The sequence below is a fragment of the Mastigoproctus giganteus genome, chromosome 4 (assembly GCF_048544385.1).
Source record: "Mastigoproctus giganteus isolate SK-2022 chromosome 4, ASM4854438v1, whole genome shotgun sequence".
Taxonomy (NCBI): Eukaryota; Metazoa; Arthropoda; class Arachnida; order Uropygi; family Thelyphonidae; genus Mastigoproctus; species Mastigoproctus giganteus.
In genome coordinates, this window is record NC_143578.1 from 121,399,592 (window position 1) to 121,414,355 (window position 14,764).

Consider the following 14,764-nt stretch of genomic DNA (forward strand, 5'->3'; position numbering starts at 1 on the left):
GTCATTTCTTTCAAAACGTTTTATTATTTCAAATTTATCTACTGTACTTAATGCTTTCCTTTTGCACTCACTGCTTGGATCCTTGGAACCAGAATGCTTACCCATATCTGGGATTGCTGTTTGAATACTTTTTTATAAAGAAAAGGCAACAAATGCGGAAGAACAATCCAAGACACACACTCGTAGGTAAGAAATTACCTCGGTGAACTGAGGTAAGAAATACACAAGATTTGTGTGTGTGTGTTTTACATATTGCTGCACAGGTCGCTATGTTCAGCTTGTGCCGGGTTTTGCATTCACCTGGTACTTGCAGATGAAAACGTGCATGAGCCAATGCGAAAATCATGTTATGCTCGATTTCTTTCCCTACTACAGGGTGTTTCAAAAATTATGGTCAATAATTTAAAGGTGAAAAGTACAAACTAAAATAAGCAAAAAGGTCCCAGTGAACAGCGGGCCGCAAATGAACCATTTTCGAGGTAATGCACATTTTCTGTTAAGATCCGCCACTGACTATGGCAGCACTAGTTTAGCAAAAAGCTGTGAATCCTTTGCTAATGTTAGTTTTGTTAAACATAAGATAATATATAGGTTAGTGCAAATGCATCATTTTAACATAGCTATCTACCAAAGTAGTTAAATTAATTAAATTGGCATCGTTTTGGTTATATCTCATATTGTGACTGCCTTCATAACGAGTTGCCATGGTATTGTACTACCCAAATAAATAACACTTCACCAGTGGAGAAGACTATTGTTATTTATTCTCAGCGGATACCACCACACATAAGATAATACATTTTTAATTTTTGGTTTCAACACCACAGGATTTTACAGATGTTACAAAAGGTGTTAAAAATGCTGTCCTTGCATCCCTATGCAGCTTTGTTGTCTTCTCTACATTGAGTTGCGAATCCTCTCAGGCATTCCTCGATCATTTCTGATTTGCTGAAAGGCTCCTTCAACCTGACATTGCAATTCCTCAACTGTGTTAATGTCAGAAGTGTACACCAAGTTTTTTACATGACAAAAAAGATACAAAAATCCATAGGATTTGAGTCTGGTGATCTGAGAGGCCACATTACAGGCCCACCTCTACCTATCCACCGTTGACCATTCTTTCTAGTTAGATACTGAGTCACAACTCAAGCAAAATGTGCTGCTGCACCATCATGCATGCACATGTTTTGGCATTGCTGAAGTAGAACATTATTATCATCAAGGAGGTCTGGAAGAACATTCTGCAGGAACTGAAGGTACAGCTCTCCTGTTAGCCTGTTTGGCAGAAAGTGTGGTCCAATTAGACGGTTTCCTAGTAGTCCTACCAGGAAATTCAACGAGAAATGTTGCTGATGTCATGATTCGTGAATTGCATTAGGATTTTCGTTGCACGAAACGTGACAGTTATGAAAATTAAAAATACCATCACAAGTAAATCCAGCTTCGTTAGTGAACAAAATGTTATTTAAAAATTGGGGGTTCAGGACACACTGTTGTTGCATCCACTGGTAGAAGTTCACTCTGGGAGGGTAGTCAGTATTGTTGAGACCTTGTATGCTCTGTATATGGTAGGGGTGCAGTAACTGGCGATTTATTAGTACCCTGTATGTAAGCGTAAATTAATTTTTATTTTGCTAACTGGAAAATATGGAGGGGTGAAATGGGAGGGTATTTTTTTTTTTGGCTGATGCTACATAAGCTTGCTTTCTTGCATCATATGCCTCTACTAATGCCAATGCTAATATTCCTTACAATTTTTCCGTATCATTTAAAGCAGGGGTCCACTGTATTTTGTTGGGAGATCCCTGGGTTAGGTTCTGTGCTATTGAACTTGTGCTTGTTTGAGACCATAAAAATAATTGTGACTTTGAAGAGTGCAGTTCGTGACTTTTAAAGAGAACAGAAGGTACACAAAATCTGGATGCTGCATAAGAGATTGTGCTTAGCAGCGATGAAGAGGAAGAAAATTAAATGAATGTACATTATCTCACATATAAGTATCACAGTTTGTAAGGTAAAACGTTTGTTCAATTATTACTATTTAAGTTACTACTATTATAAAAATAAAGTTAAAATATTAAGTTATTACTACTATAAAAATTAAGCTTCCGATAGTTATAAAAAAAATTGCACATTTTTGTTAGCTTTTGGAACGTAACCCCCCTTTTTGTACTGGTTCTTAGTCCCGTATAACACAGTTTCTAATTACACAAGATTTTGTAGGAACCAAACTATCATGTTATACAAGGGTTACCTGTATATATCATATAAAAGCAGCTTCTGCATTTACAGTTTTTCTATCCAAACCTAATCCACATTGCTTGCTTAGCCTGTATGTAGCTTACATAGGCTTGCAGAAACTATATAGGAGAATTTTAGCAAAGTCAGTAAAGTTGTTTCTTGTATGAAAAGATCATAATAATCTCTACACTCAAAGCTATTTACAGAGATATGCAACCTGGCCTACCTCTTCCTCCAAAGCTTATTTTCACAAGGTGGGAAAAAATGGTTGTGCAGCAGAAAAGCTTGTCTGTGCTTTAAATACTCCAGATATTGAAGCCATTGTCACTTCTAAGGAAATTGTTTCTGATTCTTTAGTTAGAAAACATTTGTTCATTAAGACTTTTGTTTGGTTACCTTATTCTGTGAATAAACTTGATAATGGGAAATCTCTGAGCAGTTAAATTGTGAAGAGGTGGAGAAACCTTAGTTAGAAATTTCAACCATTCCTGTAGACTTTAAGAGATTAAATGAGAAATAAATTTTATAATGTTTTAAAAAAGAATCCTGGATTTCATATTTTAAGAAAAATGGGTGACTTTGCTGATGGACAAGAACAGGAAATTCCATTTCAAATGAGTCTTCAAAAGGCTCACATTTTTAAATTTAGTTCTATTAAGCTTAAATTTAGCATTTATATTAAATTTAAAAATGCTTTACATTTTTAAATTTAGCTCTATTTTCTGTAACTTCTATTGATGTGGAAAGATTATCTATTTTTTAAATGATTTTGATGATGAACATCACAGAATTACAGTGGACCACATTGAAAAATATGTTGTTTACTATGGCAAAATTATCTTTGTTCTAAAAGTTTTCATTAATGGTTTTGTTACTTTTGAATACTGATTAAATGATAATTCAATTAATTGTGATAAACTGGTAATAGATGTAAAAATGTTTTTTCATGTAAAAGCATTTTGGTGCCTATTTTCATATTTTATTGCATATTTGCATTCATATTTTGCCTATTTTTAGTGCATATCATCCAGTGTCTTTTAATTACATTTATAGTAACAATGTGCTTACACATGTGTTAATATGTGAAGTCCACAATTTTGTTCTGAAAATGCAGAAGCCAGTCATTTAAAAGGAGAGCCATGGAACAACTTTGAAAAATAGCTTAAGTTCATCTGTTAAAAACAACACCTGGCTGTCAAATAAGTCGCATATTATGACAAGTAAGTCATTCCTATGTACTTATTAATGTATTATTGAAAAGTATTATTATTGCATAATCATTTACTTTTTTTTTAAATTATGAATACAGCTAATAAGGTGACAAAATTTTAAGTCATTTTTATGTGTGTATTGCAGTAATTTGCTACGTTGAAAAGTTGATGCAAAAACTGATAGGTTTATGGGGAGGGGCTATCATTTTAAGCATGTTTCCTTGCTTAGAGAAACTGACAGAAACTTCATGAAAGATACTGTAAATTTTCTGAATGAATTCAGTAGAACCTTAAAAAAGAATGATCTTACATACCTACTAACTGGTTAAAATAAATACAGAAAGAAAAGAAGCCCGAATCAAGCTGAAAGCTAATTGTTTCAGTAAACATTTACTTAGAAGAAAAGAAAATGCAGTATGGGATACATGGTTGAGTAAAGCAATTATGCAAAACGGTATAAAAAAAGAAGTAAAACAAGGTTTAAATCCAACCATTAACAGAAAAGCATAAAGTCTCAGTAAAGGTTGAACCATTTTAGTTGCATTTACTTCTGCAGAGGTAGAAGGAAAAGTAAATAAAATGAATGTCTGGACAGCTGAGTGCCTTGTAATTTCATTGTAACTGTTTTACTGCAGTTGACATAACAGTACAGCAACTAACATTGGGCTGTGCACTTTTTGGAGTAGTGTACTGGCCTCATCTCACAATGTGAAAATTGCATCTGTGCATGTTATTCCAGGGTCACAGCCCTTTCTGCCTCCTCTGTTGAAAGTATTCTTTTTGTTGTCTACATTGCATAGAGTTTGAATCCTTAACACAACAGAAGTGATGCCTGGTCAGATACCACCCTCTGTAAAGTATTTAATGTGCACTATTTTCCAGTTTAAGATTAGAGACTGTTCCTTATGGTGTTACTTGAGTAGTTCTTTATAATTTCACTAAAACAATAACACATCATTGTTTTAGTGAAATTATAAATGGAAGTGGTCTGATAAATCCCATGCTATCCTGTGATTGCTGTTTTGGTTTACAGATTTGCATAAACAAAGTACAGTTCTTTGAAAATTTGGAAATTACATTTATAGTAACAATGTGCTTACACATGTGTTAATATGTGAAGTCCACAATTTTGTTCTGAAAATGCAGAAGCCAGTCATTTAAAAGGAGAGCCATGGAACAACTTTGAAAAATAGCTTAAGTTCATCTGTTAAAAACAACACCTGGCTGTCAAATAAGTCGCCCTTCTATTCTATAAAATTTGATGTTATTGTTGTAGAATGAACCTACACTTGCACTAATAACATTAGTCCACGAAGAGCAGTATCCATTGATTACCACTCTGTCTTCTCCCATTCAACCATCCCTTTATCCATAGCAGCAACTTGTCCTTAATACCATACTGCTCTAATTTGTACAGCAGTCTTTTAGGTGCAACCGTATCAAAAGCTTTCCTGAAATCCGAGTATATGATATCAAAATTATTTTTTGCATCTGGTTCCTTTGTGACCACATCGTAGTATCCAATCAAATTGGTCAGACAAGATTTCTCCTTAAAAAACCCATGCCATGTGTGAACTAACTGCAGCCTTGTCTAGATGATATTGCATTGCTTCTTTAACCAGTGACGCCGTTATTTTCCCCAGAACAGAAATTGAACTAACAGGTCTGTAATTACTCTTGTCACCGTTTGTGAATTGGGGATACATTTGCACATCTCTAGTCAGTGGGGACTTGCCCTGAATCCAAAGATGCTTCATAATTATGGCTAAGGATTTGCTTACTTCCTTTACTGTCTCCTTTAATATAACTGGATAGATCCTATCCACCCCAGGTGTCTTTCTTATTTTAACTTCAACAATTTCTCCTCCACTTTGCTTTCAGTTGTTACAAAATCATTTAGCTCCCTGTTAGAGTTTGATTAACTTCTGGCCTCCACTTCAATACAGAATTCCTCATGCATTAAATGTAGATGCAGAATGCTCACTCAGTTTGTCAGCTATTTGAGGAAGATCGTCAACAGTTGAATCATCGATATCAAGTGGACCAATCTGATTAATCCTGTTCCTTCTAGAGTTTACATAAGTAAAGAAGTCTTTGCTGTTTTTCTTTGCATTCTTTACCAAAGATTTCTCATAATCTCCCTTCACTTGCCTAATCTTTTTTGACTTGATTACAGACTAGTTTATATCTACCATAGACTACTGTGTCGCCTGATAATTTATATTCATCCCATGCATTTTTCTTCTCTGCCACAAGTCTCATTACTTCATTTGATATCCATTTAGGCCTAAAACTTAAAACAGTATTTCTTAGTTGTTATAGTAGTAGTAGTAGTAGTGGCATGTGATGCAAGAAAGCAAATGTATGAGCTTATGCAGCATCAGCCAAAAAAAAAAAAAAAAATCACACCATTCCCTCCAAATGCCTGTCCAGTTCCTCCTTAAATTTATTCAACCTATCAACTTCCACAACGACAGATGGAAGTTTGTTCCAGCAATTAACCACCCGCTGGCTAAAGGCAAATTTCCGCACATCTATTCTACATCTGTCCTTTCTTAATTTGAATTTATGCCCCCTTAGGTTCGTAATCTGAACAAGTGGAAGGATCCCATCAGAATTCAGCGTGCTGAACCCATTCAAGGCCTTATACACCTCAATCAGATCACCGCGCAGGTGCCTAGTCTCCAGCCACTGCAATTTGCAGAACTTAAGCCTCTCTTGATAAGAGGATCCCTTCATTCTCCTCACCAATCTTGTTGCCCTTCTCTGTACACGCTCAAGTAAATCTACATCCTTCCTAAAATGAGGCCTCCAGACCTGTACGCAGTACTCAAGACGTGGTCTGACCATTGCCTTATACAGAGGGATAATCACCTCCTTTTCCCTGCTAGCAAAATTCCTATATATCATTCACAAAACCCCATGACCTGCCCTGGCAGCCTGTCTGCATTGCTCAGAAAACTTCATATCTGACTGCACAATTACTCCCAGGTCTTTTTCATTTTCTACCACCTTAAGTGTAGTACCACACAGTTGGTACGTTTCACTGGGGTTACTTCTACCCATATGCAGTACTTTGCATTTGTCAAGGTTAAACTTCAGTTGCCACTTCTTAGCCCATCTGCCCAAATTATCTAGATCCTGTTGCAGTAGCACACTGCCATTACTGTCATTAAGAACCCTGCCAACCTTTGTATCATCTGCAAACTTCAACACTAATCCTGATATACCTTCATCAATATCATTGATAAATATACAAAACAACAGTGGACCCAACACCGAACCCTGTGGGACTCCACTAATAACATTAGTCCAAGAAGAGCAGCACCCATTGATTACCACCCTCTGTCTTCTCGCACTTAACCATCCTTTTATCCATTGTAGCAACTTACCCTTAATACCATTCTGCTCCAATTTGTACAATAGTCTTCCATGCGCAACAGTGTCAAAAGCTTTCCTGAAATCCAAATATATGATATCAAAATTATTTTTTGCATCCAGTTCCTTTGTAACCACATAATAATATCCTATCAAATTTGTCAGACAAGACTTTCCCTTAACAAACCCATTCTGTGTCTGAATTATTGCTGCAGTCTTGTCTAGATGATCCTGCAATGCATCTTTAACCAGCGACTCCATTATTTTACCCGGAACAGAAGTTAAACTTATGAAAAGCCTAGTAGCTTTCAAGATTAATTTCTTGAATGCTTTCCATTTATAATTTGCTTTTGGTTACACAATGAGTTGTTCCCACTGTATAGATTTTAAAAATTGTCTCAGACTACAGTCACCTTTACAAAAGCAAAAAACCTTTCCTTTGCCTCTGATGGTGCCATCAGTTACAAAGATGTAACTGATGGCAGGTAAATTTTTAAGTAAATCCCACATCAGTACACTCTGATCACTACCACCTAGCGGTTCCTTTATGTGTAGATTATTAATGCATGAATAATCACTGTTGATAATCAGATCAAGAGTATTACCCCCTCTAGTTGCCTCTCAGACATGCTGCTGTAGAAAACAATCATTCAATAAATCCACTAAAGTCTTGCAAGTGTCGAACCCAGAATTTCCAGTCAATATCTGGGAAGTTAAAATCCCCCATTATAAGACATTCTGATTTACTGACCCACTATTTCTATGTACAGTTCATTGTACTCATCAGTGTCATTAGTCCTATTCTCATTTTTGCTTTCCCAATGCTTATGTCACATTAAACTGACTCAACACTGCACTGTCCACCGATGTCAACTGGATTCTTAAATAACGGCATCATTGCTGCTACCTTTGTATCCTGTCTGTCCTTTCTGTATACACTGCACTCCCCAAATTCCAATTCTGCATTCCTTTTGTCTGTGTGGCACCACGTCTCTGATATCCTCCTTTGATGTCTTGACCAGCACTTGAAATTCATCAAATTTATTTACTATACTCCTAGCATTGGTGTACATGCAAGTATACATGCACCTGTTCTTAGTATTAGTAGAGGCATTTGATGCAAGAAAGCCAGCTTATGCAGCATCAGCCAAAAAAAAAAAAAAAAAACACTTCCACTTCACCCCTCTGTTCGTTCGAAATACCCATCCAGCTGAGCCTTAAACTTATTTAGGCTATCAACTTCCACGACAAGAAATGGAAGTCTGTTCCTGATCTCACAGGTGTTATCTATTCTGAGCAAGAGAGAATCCCATCAGCATTGAGCATGCTCAAACCATTCAAGGCTTTATACACCTCTATCAGATCACCTCGCCGGTGCCTAGTCTCCAGACACTGTAATTTGCAAAACTTAAGCCTTTCTTCATAAGAGCACCCCTTTGTTCCATTCACTAATCTTGTTGCCCTTCTCTGTACTCGTTCCAGCAGCTCTACATCCTTCTTGAAATGAGGCCTCTAGACCTGTATACATTACTCTAGGTGTGGCCTGACCATTGCCTTATACAAGGGAATAATCACCTCCTTATCCCTGCTAGAAAAATTCCTATATATCATTGACAATGCACCATGAGCTACTCTTGCAGCCCGTCTGCACTGCTCAGAGAACTTCATATCTGCCTGCACAACCACCCCCAGGTTACTCTTAGTTATCCGGATACAGCTGATGTATTTACGTGTTCCACGATGACTCCCAGCTGTTCTAGAAATCCCTAGCACCTTGCTTCCAGGCTGCCTGCTCGTTCCAATAGAAGCAGTTTCAAGAATCACTTTCACCTCTGTGTGTGGCCATTGTTAATCTATTAGTCTGTGTATCCCCAAACGTTTTCTGGTCCACCTAATGCTGCCTCGATAGCATCAGTAAATATTCTTGCAACCTTTCTATTTAAGTGTATCCCATCTCTGTAGAAGCGGTCTCTCCTCTTAACACGCACAGACCATGCTGAGAAAAATTCTACCCCATGAGCCTTGCACAATCTCTCCATGACTGAATTGGTTGACAAGGCTCTCATCATGTACTCTCTCCTATCGTGTCTGGGGAGAATTGTAGACACTTTCAAATTAACCTTAACTTGTGACTTATTTTTCATCATTGGTGCGTACTTGTTAAGTAAGTCTGCAGATTTCATACTGTAATGAAATTAGTGCCAATGCATTGTGCAATTGTGGAGAGATTGTGCAAGGCTCATGAAGTAGAATTTTTCTCAGTGCATCTGTGGTTGTTAAAAGGAGAGATTAATTCGACAGGGATGGGATACACTTAAACAGAAGGGTGTGCAATAATATTTGCTGATGCTATTGAGAAAATGTTAGGTGAGTCGGAAAACTGCTAGGTTGGGGGGAATACACAGGGCTAATAGATTAACAATAGTTGCAGGTAGAGGTGAAAGTGATTCTGACACTGCTTCTATATCAACATGCAGCAGTCTGGAAAGCAAGGTGTTAGGAATTTCAAGCCCTGCTGTGAGTCATCACGGAACAAGTAAATATGTGAGCTTTGTCGTCGTAACTAAGAGTAAGAACAGGTGTATGTATACTTGCATGTACACTAATGCTAGGAGCATAGTAAATAAATTTGATGAATTTGAAGAACTGATGATGCCATCAGATGCAGATAATGTAGGAATATTAGACATGGCATTACTCAGTCATAAAGATGCAAAATTCAGATAAACTGATGAGACTTGTGGCAGAGAAGAAAAATGTGTGGGATGCACATAAAATAACAGGTGATACAGAAGCCTGGTATTTATAAATTAGTCTGTAATCAAGTCACAAAGGAGGTTAGGAAAGATAAGGCAGATTATGAGAAGTCTCTGGCAAAGAATACAAAGAACAACAGAAAAAATGACTTCTATGCTTATATTAACAGTAGAAGAAAGGGATTGAATCATATTGGGCCACTTGATATCAGTGTGTTAATTGCTGATGACCCTGCTCAGGTTGCTGACAAATTGAATAGGTATTTTGCATTTACATATGAGGAATTCTTTATGGTGACGAAGTTTATCAAACTCTAATGGGAAGCTAAATGATTTTGTAATAACTGAAGGAAAGTGGAAGAGAAATTGCTGAAGCTGAACATAAAAAAGGCTCCTGATGTCAATTGAATCTATTGTATATTAAGGGAGGCAGCAAAGGAGGTAAGCAAACCCTTGGCCATAATTATGAGAGAAATCTTGGATTTGGTGGTGGTCCCTATGGACTAGAGATGTGCGAATGTGCACAAAGGTGATCAAAGGTGACATGAGTAATTAGAGACCTATTAGCTTAGCATCTGTTTATGAGAAAATAATGGAGTCACTCGTTAAAGAAGTAATTTAGGAACATCTAGACAGGAATGGAATTATACTGCAGTCCACAGCATGGATTTGTTAAGGGGAAGCTTTGTCTGACCAATCTGATTGGATACTATGATGTTGGTGACCAAGAAACTGGAAGCAAAAAAAAAAAATTATCTTATACTTGGATTTCAGGAAGGCCTTTAATGCTGTTGCACATAAGACTGCTATACAAACTGGAGCAATGTTGCATTAAGGGCAAGTTACTGCTATGGATAAAGAGATGTTTGAGTGGGAGAAGACAGAGTGGTTATCATTGGCACTGCCTTTGTGGACTAATGTTATTAGTAGAGTCCCCCAGGGTTCAGTGCTGGTCCCATTGTTGTTTTCTGTATTTGTTAATGATATTGATGAAGATATATAAAGCTTATTGCCTAAGTTTGCAGATATTACAAAGGTTAGTAAGGTGGTGAAGGACATTAATCAGGGTGAGGTAATGCAATGAGATCTAGGAAAACTAGGTCAAAGGCAGTTGAAGTTTAACATTGACAAATGCAAGGTACTGCATATGGGTAACAGTTATCCCAGATTAATATACCATCTGTGTGGTACTGCACTCAGGGATTCTAGTACACAGTTGGTATGTTAAAATATGGAAAATGAAAAAAACCTGGGAGTATTTGTGCAGTCAGATATGAAATTCTTTGAGCAGTGTTGCCAGGACAGTTCATAGGGTTTTGTCAACAATATACAGAAACTTTGCTAGCAGGGATAAGGCGGTGATTACCTTTTTTTTTGAGGGCCATTGTTAGCCTGCACCTTGAGTACCGTATACAAGAAAATTCACTTTTGGAACGATGTAGACCTGCTAGAACAGGTGCAGAAAAATTCACCCAGATTGCTGAAGGGAACAAAAGAGTGCTCTTACCAAGAATGGCTTCATTTAAGCAAATTGCAATATCTGGAGACTAGGCACCTGAGGGGTGATCTGGTTGAGGTGTTAAAGGCTTTGATTGGATTGAGTAAGCTAAATATTGATGGCATTCTTCTTCTTTTTGAGATTACACACAGGAAGGTGGCATAAATTCAAGTTGAGGAAGGATGGCTGTGGGGTAGATGTGTGGAAGTTTGTCTTCAGTCAGTGGGTAGTTGATTGTTGGAACAAACTTCCATCTGTTGTTGAAGAGGATGGTTTGAATAAATTCAAGGAAGAACTAGACAGATTCTTAGAGGGTATGAATGGGTGAAGTGTGTATTTTTTTTTGTCTGATACTTTATAAGCTTGTTTTCTTGCATTTACCACTACTAATACTAATTTGAAAATGGGGAGTACAGTGTGTACACAAAGAACAAAGAGGGGATGGGGGGGAGTTATGCACTTAGTTAATAAGTACATAAAATCTAAGGCAGTGCATCCAGTTGACAAGGATGGCTACTGAAATGTTGAGTCAGTTTGGTGTGATATAACCACTGGGAAAACAAAAATGAGAACAAGTGTTTTATAGGCCTAATGACTGTGATGAGTGTAACAGACAACTATATAGAATTAGGGTGGGTTTGTATATCAGAAAGTCTTTTTAATGGGAGATTTTAACCTTCCAGATATTGACTGGAATTTGTTGGTTGATGACTAACATATGCACAAGGCTTTTTGGATTTATTGGATGACTGTTTTCTACAGCAGCATTTCAGAGAGGTAATGCTCTTGATCTAATTATCAGCAGTGATTCTTCGTGCATTTAGAATCTGCAAGTAAAAGTTCCACTGGGTAGGTAGCAGTGATCACAGTACACTGATGTGGGATATACTTTTAAAGACATAAGAACTGTCAAGGTAAAGTGAGTGGAAGGGCTTTCGTAAGGGTGACCACCACATTACTCTCAGACAGTTTTTAAATTCTGTGCAGTTGGGACCAGTCGATGATGTCACCAAAAACAAATTCTAAAAGGTAAGAAGCATTCAGAGATGTAATTGTAGAAGTTACTAGGCTTTTTGTACCAACTAAGAAATACTTTTCAATACTTAAACCTAAATTGCTGTCAGATGAACTGATGAAATTTCTGGCAGAGAGGAAAAATTCATGGAATGCATATACAAGGTCAGACAATTAAGTTTTGAGACTAAAATTTTAAAAATTTATTTTTAATCATGCAAATACGAAATAGTTAAAAAGTTTCAAAGTACTCTTCCCCCTAATTCAATGCACTTTGTCCAACGCTTCTGCCACTTACTGAAACAGCTGCCAAAGTCATCAACTGTGAGGTCCTTCAAAATTTGTTTTACGATTTTGATTTTCTGTGTCTGCAAAATCCTCCCTTTCGGGTAATTTTTTGATTTTGGAAAAGACCAAAAATTGCATAATGCCAAATCTGGTAAATATGCAGGGTGATCCATGACCATAATTTGTTTCTGGAACAGCGAGTGGTGAGTGCACTGGAGCGTTGTCATGATGCAAAAACCATCTCTTGTCAAAAGAAAAAAAGACCATAAGTCTGGTCTTTTTCTTTAATCGGGTAAAATTTCTGATTAACCGTACATCCCTCTGCTACAAATGTGTATTCACTCAGAACTTCGAATATCAAAGTAAATATCAGCATCATCTTTGTTTTTGACTTTGATATTTGAAGGTTTTTTGGTCTGAGCGAGTTTGATGTTCTCCATTCCATTGATTGATGTTTTGTTTCTGGATTGTACTGATAACAGCAACTTTTATTCTCTGTGATAACATGGATCAGAAAATTATCTTTTTCGATCTGTTCATAAATTTCTTTACATAAGTTCGTTTGCTGTTGTTTTTGTTCCAACATCAAGTGCAGAACCAATTTTGCTGCCAACTTTCTCGTGCCCAGTTTTTCATGTAAAAATTGACACTCTTTCCCTGTTCATATCAACTTTAGCAGCCAACATGGTACATGTTAACCAATGATCAGACCTCACCAGTGTTGCAAATTTCTCTAAGTTTTTGTCCATTGATTTGGTAACCGGCATACCATACCATTCATAGTCTTCCACTGCTTATCTCCCTTCATGAAACCTTTTGTGCCAATTCATAACATTATTTTTAGAATTGGAGGACTCACCGCATGCTTGTCTTATCATTTCCACAGGTGACTTACCACCAATTTAACACAACATATTACATTTGTTCTTTGCTCAATCGTTCTTTCCATTTTTAACGGTTACAAAATTTAGACATGTGCAACTTCACAAGGCTCTTATTTGCTTACTAATAAACATAGTGAATTGAAGCTTGGTTGAGTAGTCTCCTATTATGTAACGAATACACAGCTAGTGCAACATTACCAAACCAATTGGCAATAAATAAAAAAAACAGTCTTGAAATTTAATTGTCTGACTTTGTAAATTATCAGGTGACACAGAAATCTGTGGTAGATATGAACTAGTCTATAATCAAGTCAGAAAGGAGGTTAGGCTGAGGTTTGTAGGCTGAGGAAACCCATTGTAAATGGAAACACTCCTCTTGAAGAAGAAGAAAGGAGGTTAGGCAAGCTAAGTGGGTATTATGAGAAATCTCCTGCAAAGGATGCAAAGAAAAGCAACAAAGACTTCTTTACTTATAGTGGAAGGAACAGGTTGAATCACATTACTCCACTTGATGTTTAACTGTTGATGATCCTGCTCAGGTTGCTGACAAACTGATTAAGTATTTTGCATCAACATTCACACACTGATAACAGAAAATTTCATTTCTGTCCATCTTCCATGTTGTCCATTTATTCTTCCACTAATTGCACAGCAACAAATATAACATTCATTGCTTCAGCTGCTATGGATACCCTATGTGATATGTATGAAAATAAGAAATAATAATTTCTATATTTCTGTTTGTCCAATTTTGATGAAATTTGGAATGGCTCAGCAAGTCTTTTTAAAAAAGCTAAATAATATAATTTCATCATTTCCTTAAAAGAATAACCTATGTGAGTTGTAGTCGAGTGGTCAGACGTGAGGATGCACAAGTACATGTGCCTTGAGTGACTAGGGTTCAAGCCTGTGACTACTGAATACGGTACTGTTTGTTGTATTTTCTGTCTTGTGAACTCCTCTGACTGTGCGATCGTCCTGGAGTATAAACAGAAAATTTATTTATTTATTTAATGCAAGGGTGGATCAATAAGTAATACACTATAAGCTGTAACATCTTTATCTGAGATATTGTGACCATACTTCACATACATAAAATACAATCTTTCAACTGTGAGAAAATATTACTCAATGTAAGAACCAGCAGATTTGCTGCATTTTCTCTAGCGTTCTTTCCAGTCAGTGAATGCACTTTGCTAAAAATCAGGAGGCTGATGTTTACACCAATGTTTAATGTCAGAAACAAGTTCCATATCACTCTCAAGCACCTTACCATGCAGGTATGCCTTCAGTCTACTAAACAAAAAAATATATATAATAAAAATAACGGATGGGGCAAGGTCAGGACTATATAGGGTAAGTGAGGCATTATGTTCTATCCCAGCTGGGTGGTCTTTCATAGTATTGTCTGTGCTGTGTGCGACCTTGTGTGTTATACCAATGAAAGTTGATGTCCTGCCAATTCACTTTAGGTCTTTTGGTTGTCAGAGCTCG

General features: G+C 36.9%; 1 protein-coding gene across 4 annotated transcripts in view; it reads left to right on the top strand.

Annotated features, from left to right (window-relative positions):
* Positions 1 to 14,764, top strand: part of LOC150087028 (DET1 homolog) — a 93,093-nt gene that overhangs the window by 38,479 nt on the left and 39,850 nt on the right. The window contains exons 1-2 of one of the 4 annotated variants that reach the window (XM_090371759.1): positions 119 to 212; positions 3,295 to 3,461. In XM_090371759.1, the coding sequence (XP_090227885.1) occupies positions 3,455 to 3,461 (7 nt within the window). In that variant the 5' untranslated portion in view covers positions 119 to 212; positions 3,295 to 3,454. Of the gene's footprint in view, positions 1 to 118; positions 213 to 3,294; positions 3,462 to 14,764 lie in introns of those variants that run through there. The other 3 variants (XM_090371760.1, XM_090371758.1, XM_090371761.1) reach the window with 3 other exon arrangements.